The 15,617-nt window shown below is 46.9% G+C and overlaps 1 protein-coding gene across 14 annotated transcripts in view; it reads right to left on the bottom strand.

The window, feature by feature from the left end:
- Positions 1-2,266: 2,266 nt before the first annotated feature.
- Positions 2,267-15,617, bottom strand: part of ZFAND6 (zinc finger AN1-type containing 6) — a 36,007-nt gene continuing 22,656 nt past the window's right edge. For 4 of the 14 annotated variants that reach the window (XM_020781698.3, XM_020781699.3, XM_078381138.1 and 1 more), the window contains exons 2-7: positions 12,901-13,071; positions 12,086-12,197; positions 10,908-11,011; positions 8,698-8,919; positions 4,663-4,776; positions 2,267-3,630 (exon numbers count right to left, since the gene is read on the bottom strand). In XM_020781698.3, coding sequence (XP_020637357.2) covers positions 3,482-3,630; positions 4,663-4,776; positions 8,698-8,919; positions 10,908-11,011; positions 12,086-12,197; positions 12,901-13,054 — 855 coding nt within the window. In that variant the 5' untranslated portion in view covers positions 13,055-13,071 and the 3' untranslated portion in view covers positions 2,267-3,481. The remainder of the gene's footprint in view (positions 3,631-4,662; positions 4,777-8,697; positions 8,920-10,907; positions 11,012-12,085; positions 12,198-12,900; positions 13,072-15,617) is intronic. The other 10 variants (XM_072982237.2, XM_078381140.1, XM_078381139.1 and 7 more) reach the window with 3 other exon arrangements.

Here is a 15,617-nt window from a genome sequence, read left to right as displayed (position 1 = left end):
TTTTCCAAAGTAATCTTCTGGCGTACGACATGTTATATGCATGCCCTGTTCAAAATAAACACCACGCCCGTCTCAGGAAGCAGAGAGTAGAGTCAGGGTCCAGAAAGAAGGCGCGGGAAAACCAGTCTCGGGCAGATGCAGAGGAAGAAAAGTTTGATTTTTGTGTTCCCGAGTTCCGCAAAAAGGTGGAATCTTCATCTCTTTCCATTCCCAGCCAGGTCTCGCTGGTCCAGTACGAAGATCTTCCCAGGGGTGCCGTTTGGTCCCCTACCAACCCCCGAATGCCCCAATCTGCAGTGACAAGGATTCTCTGGAAAAGACAATATTGCTGGGAAAAGTGGAAGGCAGCAGGAAGAGAGGAAGACCAAATACGAAATGGATCAACTCCCAAAGGAAGCCATAGGCTTGAGTTCACAAGAGCTGATTAGGGCAACTGAAGACAGGACCTTTTCGCTTATTCAAGGGGCATTTGCTTCTGTCTCTATCCTCTTGCGTCTTCAAACTAAGGAAGGCAAAATCTGTTTCCGTTTCTCATTTCCTTTTCTCTCCCCAAGTTTTGGAACATTCTCGAAGTTCCAGAAGGATCCATGTTTGGTTCATCCCAAACGATTCTTTCTCTCCCCAACTGCCCTCTGCAAAAAAGGTCGATTTCTCCCTAGGTTGAGGTGCATTCTTGCCTATGTGCACATTTCTCGAAAGGAGGACAGACTGGAAGAACTGGGCGCATTGAGCCCTGAGAAAACCAGACTGAGGGGAGATAACACTTTACAAATATTTAAAAGATAGTCCTGCAAAGGAGGGGCAGGATCTGTTCTTGATCATCCCAGAGTGCAGGACACGCAACAATGGGCTCAAGTGACAGGAAGCGAGATTTTGGGTGAATATCAGGAAAAACGTCCTAACTGTTAGAGCAGTACAACAACGAAACCCATGACCTTGGGAGGTGGGGAGCGCTTAAACACTGGGGGTATTCAAGATTAGGCAGCCATCTGTCAGATACACTTTAACTTCGATTCCTGCATTTTGGGGGGGGCGAATTGGACTTGACGGTCTTCTCAGCCCCTTCCAACCACATGATTCAATGAAGTACATGCATAACCCGCACATTTTTGTATGGCATTTTGTGCTGCACCCCTACTCACTTTGGGGGAATCCCTTTCCCCATCAAAAATGCATTTTGACTGCTCTTCTCACTAAGGCCCATATGTCTGTTACACCTCTTTCCCCTACACAGAAGCTTTCTGCAGGGTCTTCAAAATTCAGATGCTCCATTTCAAAATTCACGGAGTCCTTCCGACAAGGAATGGGTTTCGGTTCGGAAGTAAAATAGGGCAAGTTCTTGTAAAATAAATACAGGCCCAAATCCCCGTGAAACCTGGCCGGGCCTTCCCGTTTTCTCGGAAGAAATACATTTTACAGACCAATTATAATGTTATTAAACAACAACGTACAGACACCTCATCACAAAGGAAGACCTCATTGCATTGACCCCAAACATTGACCCATTTCGCCATGGATTTGGTTGTCCTTCCAGCATCACTCGAGAATTATATCCAGTCTGAACTGGTGCTGGTCGCCTCTTGGAGGAAAGCAGGTGATGTTGGAACTTCACAGGTTAGGACTCAAGTGTAAATCAAGAGTGGTCTCAAGCCAACGGAAGGTCTAGCCTGCAGAAGTTGGAAAGGATTCTCTCTCTCTCCACAGAGCAGGGTGATGGCATGGGCACAGATCCTGGCTAAAGGGGACGCCCTAATGTTCAAGGGTGTCACAGAAGTCTTCCTTAGGAAGCAGGGCTAGAGGCGTCCTTCGCCAGAGCACTTCCGGATGGCCAGCCATCTGGGACACAGCAGTTGGAAGACTCCTGCACCTGCCGACGGGTTGGGATCCGATGGATGGTGGGGCTTGATCCAGGATTCCATCCGGCCACAGAATTCCTAGGTTGTAACTCCCACACCAAGTTGGACAACCAAGGCAAACCAAGAGGGCCCCAGTTGCACGTAACGCTGGGATTTGTGCTTCCAGGATAAACGTTGACTTCCAACTTGAGCCTGACTCTTCTCAACCCTTTGCCAATGTAGCAGCAACGTGTCGAACCCAAAGGAGGGCATTGGGGGCCATTTCGGTAGTTTTGAACTACAATTCACATAATGGCCAATTGACTCTTTCTTTTCTTCTTTCAGGTGCACCTCCACAGAGAGACAAACACACACACACACACACCTCCCCTCCTCTGCTGTATAAAGTAACTCGCCCAACCGCCTCGGACTCCTGATTTTTAAAAATTTTATTTTAATCAAAGTTAAAGACGTGAATGAACATAAATACAATACAGTTAAAACTTCATCATTCTTCATATTGGTGTACATAAGGAACCCCATAACAGAAACCCCAAGAAAACCAGCAGTCAGCTATGAAGTGCAGAACAATCCCTCCACATTCACGCGGAAAAGAAAAGAAAAACCTAAAAGTTAAATTTTGGAAGAGAGAGAAAAAAAAATACCACACAAACTTTAGAATCTCAGTGCGTGCACTCACTCTTTCTCCGACATACACACTCTTTCAGACACACGCTCATTTATGAATGATTCTTACATAAATAAGTAGTGGGTGCAAACAAGCTATTATGCTAATGAATGCATAAACCTTTGTTAATGGGGGGGGAACAAAAAAAAAACCTCAAGCAGCCGTAATGATTAAAATACATTCAGTTACTGATTGCTAGTTGTGCCGTACAAGGCGTTATCAGAAGAAAAGGGGGGGGGAGAGAGAAAAGAGGGAAAAAAAGAAGTGATTAGAAGAAGCAAAAAAGGGGTAAGAAAACGAAATTTGTGCCGCAGAGAAAAAAGCTATATACAAAAATGAAGGAAGAAAAAAAGGGAAATGGCCGAGTTAACGCATGCATGTTTAGTACTATAAGAAACCAAGCACGGATGCCCCTCTGTAATATCTGTCTGTGTTTGCATCATATATATATATAATATCATATATATCATATATATATAAACCCACCCTCTGCACTCAACTAAAATTAAAAATCATCTTTAAAGGATAATACTTGGATAGCCATGGCATTGGTTCGAGGCCAAAAGGGCATCATCGTGAATCGGAGAAGTGTCAAAGTTAATTTTTTAAAAGTCTTCAGCCGGAGGAGGGTGTCTTGTGGGGGTGGGGCGGGGGGGGGGAGAGGAGACGGTGGTGAAAGACGTGTTTTACGCCATGTCCTAAAAAAAGGAGGAGCCATCTATGATTTCCAATGACATGCATGATCCGGGATACACAGCCGACGACGTGTTCCTGATGACTGAATTCGAAGCGGGTTTATTTTTTTTTGGGGGGGGAAGCATGGAAGGTTTGGGCCGGGCTGGGGAGGGGGGAATGTGTGTGTCTGTGTGTCAGGGTCGAGCACAGGAAGAAGCTCAAGTCGATTTCGTCGGCAGATGGTCAGATTTTTTTTTTTAATATTCCAGCAAAGAGTAGCAGTTCATATCTTCTGGATCTTTTCCCCAACCACGACAGGGTTCTCTTTTCTGATTTTCTCGGCGGCGTCGGCTTTGTAATTGTAGGAACAGCTGTGGACGTCGGAGTAGCGGTGGACCCCACAATAAACGTTCCCGCACCGGCACTCGAACCCTGAGCAGGAGGAGAAAGAGACAGAGGCGGAATAGCACCAGCTTCGAGAAATAATAATCACCGTCCTAGAATGACGTTGGATCTAAGGGACCCCATGGGATCATCAAGTCCAGCCTCCATCAGGGAGGCCCAGTGGGGAATCGAACTCCCAGCCGGAGGCCTGAACCACTGAACTATCCAGCCGTTCATGGGATGGTGGTGTGGGCCTTCAGAGCTCTAGACCAAAACAAGATCAAGAGCTACAGCCCATCTTCAAGGGAGGGGGGGTGACAAGGCCCTCCGAATGCAGTTCAACTCCAACTCCCATTAGCCCCAGCCAGCAGATTTGCTAGGCACAATAAGCCATCCTTGCTAAGCTCTTGCCAAGGAGGGGTCCCAGGTTTGAAAGAAAGAAAATTCCCCCCCATATCCACAGGGGATTGGTTCCAAACCCTCCAGAGGATGCTGAAAAATGTGGATTATAGCAAAGGCTATTATAATAGGAAATGCTATGCATTGCACGGTCTTTAGCGCCCTCTAATGGCCAGTTCTGGGAACATCCTAGTTGAAAATACCTACTCATATTATTTTTTGCTCTAAAAACTGCACTGGGGCTCACTTTCAGGGAATGTTTATTTTTTTTCACGTACAACACTCTACATTTATTCAATACAGTCATGTCCTCTTCTGGTTGCTGCACAAGTGTGGAGGGCGAGGTTTCACTTCACTGGGGCTTATTTTTGGGGAAGGTCTTATATGACCAGCATCCTAAAAAAATCCTACTAGGGCTTATTTTCAGGTTAGGTCTTATTTTCGGGGAAACAGGGTATTTGGGGGATTTTACTTTTAATATTTTAAATATTTTCAGACGGCGGATCAGTGGATACCGATCCTGCGGATAAAGGGAGGTCATACAGTACATAAACCTCTCTTTGCTGCTCCTACACTGGCCCTTTGTCAAAGGGATGCTGAATGTCAGGAATCTGCCTGAGCTCAAAAACTACAAGCTCAGACGCCCGACGGTGTCCTTTGCATCCCGAGTTCCGAACTTACCGGTCAGGCCCACTTTCTTCCGGCACATGTAGCATCGAGTTTTTTTCTGCTTTGGTTTGTCGAGCGACTTGTCTTGTTCTTCCGAGGAAGGCTCAGCGCTGTCAGAGGCGGAGGCTAAGAGAGGAAAGGGGCAACGGGGCCAGAGAAGAGATAAAGAGAGAGAAGACAAGGTCAAGCCAACAAGGAAGGCTGCTTGGGACGTTGACGGGGAGTTGGTTTTCCTTCTTCCAAGGTTCAAACCCAGCTACCACCAGAACATCAAAGCAGATTGGCTTCATTAATTCAAAACACGCAAAAGGGATAAAAACAATTATTTAAAAAAAAAGAAATCACATAAACTGGTGGTTCCCAACCTTAGGTCTCCAGATGTTCTTAGACTGCCATTCCCAGAAGCCTTCATCAGTAACCATGTGCTGGTCAAGATTTTTTGAGAGTTGCAGTCCAAGAACATCTGTGGACTCAAAGTTGGGAATCAAGATTTAAACCACAATTTAAATTTTTACGTGTGTGTACTGGATTTAAATCGTGATCTCAATCTTGATTTAAATCTGTTTGCTTCTTTTTGGTGCAAATTGTCAAAGAAATTCCAGTTTTTAAGCTTTAAATCGAATCCACCCCGCCTCTTTGTTCTTTTTTCTTCTATGTTTCTGGTGTTGCAAACCTGAGACTCCCGTCAGAATCCAGCCAGCACATCCAAGGGAGGAGGAGATGGGAGTCGGAGTCTAACAGCATCATAGGAAAGTGGCCACTGTCCATGCATATCCATCCCTCCTCTCTCTTTTTCATCTCCCGGTTTGCCACGGGCAAGGACAGCAAAATTAACTTTTCCTTTTTTTTGAGGGGGGGGGGCCACGAGAACCCTCATAGCTGATCCAACCCATGGCCAGAGCCCCTGAAAAATCCTTTGTCGGTGTAGCCAAAAACAGCAACATTTCCCACCTCTGATAACGGGACTCAAAAATTGAGCTGGTAGCTCCAAAATCGCTGGGTTACACTGCTTAAGTGAAAAATGACCAGGTCACAGCGATGCCCAGTCCTGGACGCAGGTGTCTTGTTCAGGCTTCGCTCACCTGGTTCTCTCCAGGTGAGCAGAGGGCCTCTAACCTTTCCACGCTTTCGTCTACACGTCCAGAGACAGAATCCCCAAGAGGCTCCTGTTTGGTGCGGGCTCACCCCATGACCAAACGGCGGGAGAGGGCCTGTACCCCCAGTGGGAACTGCTCGGCACCCGAGATGCATCACGCACAAAGTTTGCGGGTCACCCTGCCTGCAGAGACACAGCGAACTGCGCCAAGCTTTTTCACTTCCAGAAACATCCAGATGCCTGCTTCTCACACTCTTACGTTTCTGCCTCCACTTTGGTACAGAGGGAGTCACTTAGCAAATCACTTTCGGAAAGCGATCCCAACTAAAACCGAGCCAACGGCAGGGACTCTGAGTTTGGATGGCTGCCTTCTTCCATCACCGCCGGGCCTTTTTCTTGCTTTTCCTTTGAGCGAACATGAACATGGGTGGGGGCGCACCTGTGGCCGAATTGCGGCAGCTTGAAACGAACTCTCGTGATTCGCTCTTGCAGAGACTTTTTTTCTGGGTTGACGACGATTTTCGCAAAACTCGCACAATTCTGCATGTCTCACCGAACGGCAAATCTCAGGGCCCAATAGCATGGCACCATGGCTATTACACAATGTTGTGTCGAAATACTCCAGCTGGACAAAACAATGCTATTTAAAGCGTTGTGGGTTTGCTTTTAATACACATACACACAGTGCTGTTGGGAGTGGCAATAAAAGCTGACTCAGAGTGCAGAGCAAAACATACAGCACGCTGTTCCACTTCTGAATCAGCGCCCAGGAATGCCTCCTGACCTTGAACACTCTTTTCCTTGCTAAAAATACTCAATGCCCTGGAGGTAGCATCATCTTAAGGATCCTGCACCCCTTTTTTGGTAACCTCCTTTCCTCCAGTCCTGCCTTCCAGCGGTATCCAACATCTCCAGAACCCCTGGTGTTTAGGGGATGATGGGAGCGGTGATGGAAGGCCACCACCACTATCCTGACCCCACGGCCTATGGGCCCCTGTTTAGGCAATGGACCAGGCAGCTAAAAAAGCCCAGCATCTTTCAGAAGAAAGAAATGAAGCTTGCTTGTGTTACTATGCAGTGCAGGAGATTCCTGAATCAAATCTCAAGAAGCTACACTCTCTCTGGCTCAGTGCCCCCCTCTGGGTGACAATAATATACTAAGACCCCTGTATCCATGGGACCGGTATCCATGGTTTCACTGTCCTGCAGTTTACCAGAACCCTATATACAGCACTCAAGAGCACCCCCTTATGGCTTCTTTTCTTGTCTCCTTATGTACAGGGTTCATTTATCTGCGGTTTCAGGTATCCACGGTAAACTGTGAGGATACAGATCCCCCTAATGTGCTCCTTTACTATAGTCAGCAAAAGCCCCTTGGCCAAGCTTGGTGAAGCTGAGTCAGCCAAGAGGCTGACCCTCTCCCTTTGAGGCTTGGGTTAACATGGGACCCCAAAGCTGGAAGGCCCAGATTCGGATGACTTTGAGAAGCAAGAGGATTACATGCGGTTCTGCCGAGCCCAGGAATTAGCTTCTCTTATTCAGCTGGCTGAGCTCAGTGGGTCGGAGGGCCTGGAGCCAACAGGAAGGAGATTGGATCCAGGAAGAGGGACTGCCTAAAAGGATGGGGTGGCAGATCCTGCCCCCTGGGTGGTTTTAGGAAATCTGCACAGAAGCCCCAGGCTGCCACCGGAAGGAGAGAAGGGCCAACCACTTCTGAGTACCTCGATTCCCAGAGAGCGCCAGGAGAGTCACCCTACCTCTGGATCCTCTTAAAAGCAACTGAGTAGCTACTAGCAGAGTCAGTTCTCAAATTCTGTGCCAGGAGCACAGCAGGCGACTGTCAGTTGGGGACTACAAACCCCACCAGCCCTTGCCAGGATAACCAATGGTGAAAGATGATGATGGGGCTTGTAGTTCCTGGAGTGACCTTCTCCAGCCCGACGCCCACTTAGCGTGCTTCCCAATAGCTGGAAGAAGGATTGGTACGGTAGCTTAGTGCCTCTGGAAGGCCCCATGTTCAGGAGGGCAGTCCACAAGGAACTCAAGCATGCCTTGAAAAGTCTGCTTGGAAGGGATTCCTATGGACATCTCTGGCAGGACCCGCATGCGGGGCTAAGAAACGGCCCTACTTGAGACCTTAAGAAGCCGCTGCTACCAGCCGGTGTTGGTCCCCGGATGATCCTCTTACATCCTTTCTAACTCTGAAACTCAATGGTTCTGCGACACAGGGTTTGAATCTGGACAAGGCATTTGGGAAGATGATTGAAGAAAGGGAAAGGGAGAGAGAGAGAGAATAGGTCACCAGTAGCCATAATGCAACAGGAAGAACATTGGAAGAAAATAAAAGCCGGGAGAGTATTAAGGGTGCATTTAATAGTAAACAATGTTGCTATAAGACTCTTATTTTTTTTAAATGGGACAAAACGACGTTGAATGATCAGAGGCTGCAAACGAAGAAGGATAAGGAGGGGGAAAAAGATCATTAGAGTAGAATCAGGATGCAAGACAGAAACATAGAAGCATCTGAACAAAGAGGCGTGCAGAAAAGACAACGGTTAGAAACAGGGGAAATATTCGTTCTGGAAAGTAGCAGAAAAGAAGAGAGAGTCAAACCAACACCCCCCATGGCCAAACTCCATTGGTGAAAATCTGTGCATTTAAAGGCCACCGTGCAAGTGATTCTTCTTCTTGCATTCTTGGCAGCAGCGTGCCTGGGCGCACGACTGTAGAGGGACAGGCATTGTACAGGCATGCATGTGTGCGAGAGGCAAAGCGTGGAGGGGACAAGGGCTGGTTGGACCTTCTGCACACCCAGCTTGTTGGCTCTGTTTTCTTTTTTTTTTTTCAAGGCATGCTCCAGTCCCTCTCACAGCACCCCAATGCGTGTGTCCCAGCACAGAAATTTGGGAAATCACTGTTACAACCTACCATGAACAACAAAACTCACTTACCTATCGTGTTTAGCGTTACGGCTGCGTCACTGGTCTTCGCTTTCCCTCGCGAACTCTCATCCGTGAAATCGGGAGCGTCTATATTATTTTCTACGCTTGCATCATAATCGCACTCTGTTTCTGAGCCCCTGGTAGTGTCAGGTAAATCTGAATTATCCATCGACAATTCCTCTCCGGTACTGTCTATTGAAATTGTCTCGGCAAGGTCCACTGACGTTGATTCTAGTTGTTCAACGGGATATGTGTTTTAGGGCTGGGTTAGGGTGAATTTTAATTTTAATATATATATATTTTTTCTCCTTTTACACAAACATGCTGTGCACTCAGGTTTTACAGCTAATGCTGTCTGCATTCATATACAGTTAAAAAAATTCTCTTTTCGCACCTGGCGGATTTAATTCAAGGGCCACAATAGTACAGCGTTTATAAACTTGACAGATAACAAATCATCATCATGTGCAATCAAGTCAATTCTGATGTACGGACAACCCTTTTTTAAAGGGTTTTCCAGGTAGCGAGTACTCAGAAGTGTATTGCCCTTCCCTGCCTCTAGGGGCGCCCTGGGGCTGTGCAGCTGGCCCAAGGCCACCCAGGCTGGCTCTTCTCCTAGGAGGCACACAGTGGGGGAATCGAACTCTCAGTCTATAGCTCCGCAGCCAGATACCCTAACCACTGAGCTATCCAGCCAGCTTGGCCTCACTGATAGGGCTGTATTATTACATGAGGAAAAAAAAACTGCTTAGCAAGGGACGAAATTTTTGATCTCTGCTATCATTTGAAACACAGAACTGGAAAAGCGTTCGGAGCGTAGAAGGAAAGAAGGCCGGTGTACAAGTTATAAATGGTGCTCTCGCAAATTCAAAGGAGGCTCTGCCCAACCCTCTTTTCTCAACACAGGGATTTAAAATGAAGGTTCTCCTAGCACAGAGAAAATTGCAGTTATAAGCACTGAAAAGTGGAGAGTATTAGAGAGTCCATTTCATATACAAGCATGTCATGACGGACAGCATTTTCTTCTCGTGTTTTTAAGTTTGAGAATATCAGGTTTTAGTCGCAAGTCAGTATGGCCATGGGACTGGCCAAACTCTTTTGTGATTTTGGACTGCAAATCCCCCCAAATTATCCCTGGAAGACATAGTTCTTTGGGAGGAGGCCCCTTACTGAGCAGGGGAACTATGACTCCCGGGGAGCATTGTGACAACTTCCTTAAAACCACCAGCACAACTGGAAGTAAGGCTGGAGAAGCTGATGGTGCAGGTAGAGAAGTCAAGAGATTTTCTTGGGTGGGTGTGCATGCAAAACCCGCAGGAATGCAATTTGGGCTTGCAGACTGCTAATTTCTAGGCTTTTTAGAGAATTCAGGGATGTGAGGTCCCCCAAACAGGACAAGCCTACTGGATACCCTTGCATTCCAGAAAGGGCTGCAGTGCAGTGTCAGAATCCCGATGATATAAACTGTATCGCCAATTAAGAACAACCGAAGAGCCACAGACTGAGGAAAGGTCTCCATCAGAGACCCTAAAAGATGCCAACAATATTGCAGATGATTAGCAGAGCAAACTGTCTGATGTCTTCCTTTGAGGTCCTTACAGCTAAACCACTTAAAAAACCTCTGCTTTGAAAACAAAAGAAAAAAAAATCCAGATTAAATCTTCACTGGGATTACATCAGGAATTTTAATCCAGCAAGACAAGCAAAGCCTGGGTTCCTGTGAAATACACTGAATTGCTGAAAATGATCAACTGCACCATCTTAATCCGGAGGGACCGGATAGGACCGACCACTGCAAATAATAAACACATTCTGTTCAGGGGCCTACAGCCGCACGTCAATGAAGGATGGGATTTGATCCTTACAACCCTAAACCAGGTCAAGATGACTATTCAGGCCATCTAGAGGTTCTCGGGGAAACTTTTTGCTACTTTTCCAAAATGTCTAAAAAGCCACAAAATCAGAAAGTCCAGGCACACCCTATTTCCTTTCCGTTTTCTCTGACCGAAATCATGCGCCATTTGGGATTCTGGTCACCCCCGAGCATGTAAGATTTGAGGAAATCACAGGAGGGCCAGTGCTTGTGTCAATGTTCCCTTTTCGTCTTTGGCTGCCATGACATTTTGACCGGCCAAAGACCAAAGCATAAAACAAATGAACCACACGGAAGAAACAGACAGTAAGGACAGCGAGAGCATTTAAGCGGTCCATCCACTGACCTTGTACATCTCTTTCGGGTTCTGTCTTATCCGCTACGTCTGTGCTTTCCACTTCACATGTTGCTACAGATTCTGCTAAGAGTGATGATGGGCTTGACACAGGGCTAAAGGATGCAAATAAATAAATAAAGTTTGGATTTTTTTTTTTTGCCCCCTCCAGAAAGGGATTCAAACTTTCCTGTACCTAGCAAGTCAGGAGTATCTGCAATCGTTCCTTTGAAAATGACAGCATGAGCCTTAATCTGAAAAGCAATCTATTATGGTCACCGTCAGTAATTCTTTAGAGTATTGTATTGGAGGGGTGGGTGGGCTATGAGTTTCTAACAAGTGCTGTTAACCAATTCCTTCTACATTTTATGAATCCAATCAAAAATATTTCAAATGCTTGTCGACGTCAATTTCCCCTGCTAAAAGAAAAAGCAACAGCGATAAGGGATATTATGATGGTTGTTGTGGGTTTTCCGGGCTCTTTGGCTGTGTTCTGAAGGTCGTTCTTCCTAACGTTTTGCCAGTCTCTGTAGCCGGCATCTTCAGAGGGCAGGAGTCAGAACTCCCACAAACTGCAACAGAGCATGGACAGAGTTCTTACTCCAGTCCTCTGAAGAGGCCAGCCACGGAGACTAGCGAAACATTAGGAAGAACAACCTTCAGAACACAGCCAAAGAACCCCCCAAAAAAACACAACCACCATCAGATCCTGGCCGTGAAAGCCTTTGAGAGTACAAGGGATATTATTCTTTAATTAAAAAAAATTATAATGTTGCCATTGCTTTAAATCTGATGGCTGTTGTTGCTGCTTCCAAATTCTGCTAATTAAGTTTGGAAAGATTTAGGAAGTCATCATAAGACATCCCAATTTCAAAAACTGCTACAAGGGGCCTGGCTTTATAGTCCAGGGAGATCTCGTTCAAATCCCAACTAGTGTCCAGTTCTGGTGAATACACCCTGGAAATACATATCAAGAGGTATTTCTGGATTTTTTAAATTTAATATTTTCGGTGAGCGGGCGCAGTGTTTCCAAGCTCTGAATAGCGTTAGAGTGGATAAATATTGCAACTTCTGGACAACGGCTTTAAAAAAGAGGGGGCTCCTTTCAATCACCCGCTCATCCCAAAACGAGCAACGCTGTTATCAAGGGATAACTGCCAGCTGGCTTTAAGTGCATGGACCATTTTTACCTTGGTTGCATAGGCGGTATAGATGTAGACTCTACTGTTGATGGCGCTTCCTGGATGCTGCCTTCGGTGCATTGAACTGGTAAAGATTCATTTAGGCTATTAACAGAAGCTGCTGGAAGAGAGACAACAGTATTAAGATTCCAGTTGGAAAGGAACTCGCTATGCGCAGGTAACTTGTATATCATGCCAGCCCCCCCCCCGCTCCATAACAAGAGGGCAATAATGTTACATGATGCTTCTCAAGCTCTGATTCCGGTATTTTTCCATGTATATGATCCCTCCATGTATAAGACACTCCCCCAACGCTGACCCTTGCCGGAGGTGGAGGAGCAGTTTATGGGCTCCTTCGCATCCGCCTCCTTCCGTGTATAAAACAACTCTCAATTTTTCTTCTAATGAAAAAGTGGCATTTTATACATGGAAAAATGTGGTCTGTGGTTTTTTTAAAAAAGCCGCAAGAACAAAGCTTTAATTACAGGGTCAGGGGGAAAAAGGGGGTTTGAACAGTTTATGTACGATGCTCCACTAAAGAGCTGAATCAGACATAATTTGTGTGATATGAAAGACCTCAGATTATTAGTCACAGCAACAGCTTCTCCCCCCCCCCCGCATCTCATTCTTGCTCAGCAAACAGCAGCTGTTTGAGCCAGGAGGCCACTCGAAGCAGCTGCCCCGTTCTGCCTAACGGTAGGGCCAGCTCTGGCGTCTTAGGGAGACCACTGCTCTCCACTTTGCTGCACGGCGTGTAGGCAACCAGGAAATACACCCCCTCCCGAAAGTCCAGTCTAATCCCTCTTGGTTATTTCTGCACTTACCTGATGGGCTAATTCTACCATTACTACCATTTTGCCGTTGGAGGTGTTCTTTATAGCACACCGAGCACATGCCGTTGGTTCGAGGATTCCCGTAAAATCCGCATCCAGTGGAACACAGCAAAGGGACTTGGCTATGGTTGGTTTCTTGAGCCATCTTGCTTTTCTAGAGACCTGGGAAACAGAAGGCAAGGTTATTCCGAAGCTTCAAGGAGGAGACGCAAGCCACCGTGTCCAAGATACGCCGCCCGGATGTTTCAAGTCCTGGGCCCTGCCTAGGAAAGGGAGAGAGACAATTTTTACAACCGGAAACAAACGCAAGGCGATCCTCTACCCGCCCCAAGTTAGAAAACCATCAAAGGGATGGGAATAGAAACATTCAGAGGCCATCCCTCAATGTTGGAAGTTTGGTTCTTGGACCGTCTGAAAAACCTTGTGCCTTCACATCAGAGGCTCCCAAAGGCGACGCTAGAGGGAGATGATGGGCGCTTTTTTTAAAAAGGCAAGTAATATCTATATACAGAAAGAATCATGTGCCTCCAAGTCAATTTCGCTAGCTTAAGAAAAGGAGAATCTGAACACACAGCCGGCTTTCACAAATCACCCTTCGAACGGCAGCTTCAGCGCAGGCCAGAGAACCCTCCAGGAGGAGCACATCTGGACACAGCTAGAGAGGAGGATGTGGACAGATACGTAAAGACGACCAAGCGGTACGGCGCAAGTGGATGGATCCCTTTCAGATGAAGAATTAGGCACATAATCCTGCCCCCCCCCCCGGCAGCTGTCAGGTGCAGGCAACGAAAAAACAACGAGGCTGTTGAGATGCCCAGCTTCTGCCCTGCCTGATGCAAAAAAGGAGAAACTCCCTAATTTACGGGTCGCATGGAGTGGAATAAGATAGCATCGCCATTTGCAATCTTAAATATTACAGGTGCCAGAATCAGATCTAGAGAGCCCAATGGAAATTGTGCCTCCCAGGTTGAACTGTGCCACGTGGGCAAGCCGTAAGCCGGTAGCTGGTCATCCCATTGCATTTCATCATCACCATCATTTAAGAACCACAAAAAGGGAAGGGATCCTCTGGATCACGGGGTCCATCCCCTGCCAAGGAGACCCGGTAGGGAACCAAAGTCCCAACCACTGGCTCTGCAGCCAGAGACCTCAAAGACTTGCCAACACCCCTGCTTTAAAGTCTTCTATAGAAGATGTCAGAATGCCAAAGCCGGGCAGCGTTCCATGTCGAGGCGTGAGTGGAACCTGGGAGTTGTAGTCCAAAGAAGAAGGGAAGGTTCCTCACCTCTGGCAGGCGAAGGAAGACACTCCAACATCCACACAGAAACTCTTCCCTGGAGGTAGAAAATCTGAAAACGACGGAGCGAGGGCAAGTGTGAAGGATGATGCAAGTGGGAAGGAGGATGGGTGAATTTTAAGGACAAGGGCAGGGTGAGGGAAGAGACGTCAACAGCACCAGAGACGAAGAAAAACAGGAAGCGATCGCATGGAGGCAAATCCGTCTCCGGAGGACCAACGAGAAAAACCGGATTCGGGACGAGTTAGTCCGGACAGCGATGAGCCTCCGAGGCATGAAGAGGATCCTGCGCCCAGGATCACAACACGGGGAGACATCCTGTGTGCTTTCAAAAGGGTCAGGATGTTTCCCCCTTTCTTTCAAATTCACCTGTGATGAAGACTTAATATGGGAAAAACGGAATAAAGTTCACTCTGTCGCTGAGAGGAGACAGTCAACCCTCGGCTGGGCTTACTTCTGCTTTCAAAACTGCTTTGGGGAGAAGAGATAAGGAACGGGGGGCGGGGGGACCCAACGGGATTACTATGGGGCGGTATATAAGCCAAAACAACAACAACAATAATCATACTAAACCTTATTTTTAGCCCTTCCTGGTCTATGGACAACATCTCCCATCGGCCACGCTAGTTGTCGGATTCTAGGATTTGTACTCCAAAAAGCCAGCGTTTTCCATCTCCGAGGATATGATTTTGATTAAACACCCACTGCTCTCTTTTCCCGTACTGCTATACCATTGATCACAGAATCAAAGAATCACGGAGTTGGAAGGGGCCTCGAAGGTCATCGAGTCTGACCCCCTTCTCAAGGCAGGAATCCAAACCAAACCAGACCTGATAGCGGGTGGTCCAATTTTCTCTCAAATGCCTCCAGCGCTGGAGAGCTCACCACCTCCTGAAGTTATACCTTCCATTGTCATACTACTCTAACAGTTAAGAAGTTTTCCCTGGTATTCAGCCTAAATCTAGTTGACCGTAGTTTGAGCCCATTATTATGTGTCCTGCCCTCTGGGATGATCGAGAACGGATCCTGCCATTCCTCTATAGGACTACCTCTCAAGTATTTGAAAAGTACTATCAAACGATCAACCTCACGGGGCTGTGGTAACAATATAAAAAAATAATAATGTCAAGATAGAATGTATGAAGCACACTATCAACTTACTGTATAAGATTTGCGGGTGGAAGAGTGGCCGTTTGAGTCTCCCACACCAAAAAAATCAACGAAGAACAGAGATGTATGGGAGATGTAGTCGAAATGTAGGAATCTATGTACGTTGCACAAATTAGTCCCTGGGGCATTTTAAAGACTAAGCAGTCTTACTTGGGGTAAGCAGGCTGTGATTCAACAGATGGCTCCCTGAAAGCAGCCGTCTCCTTTGCAAAGGGAGCGCTGAGGGGCAGGCTGCGACGAG

Source organism: Pogona vitticeps, chromosome 12 (assembly GCF_051106095.1).
Source record: "Pogona vitticeps strain Pit_001003342236 chromosome 12, PviZW2.1, whole genome shotgun sequence".
Lineage (NCBI taxonomy): Eukaryota > Metazoa > Chordata > Lepidosauria > Squamata > Agamidae > Pogona > Pogona vitticeps.
This window is presented reverse-complemented; position numbering and strand designations above follow the sequence as displayed.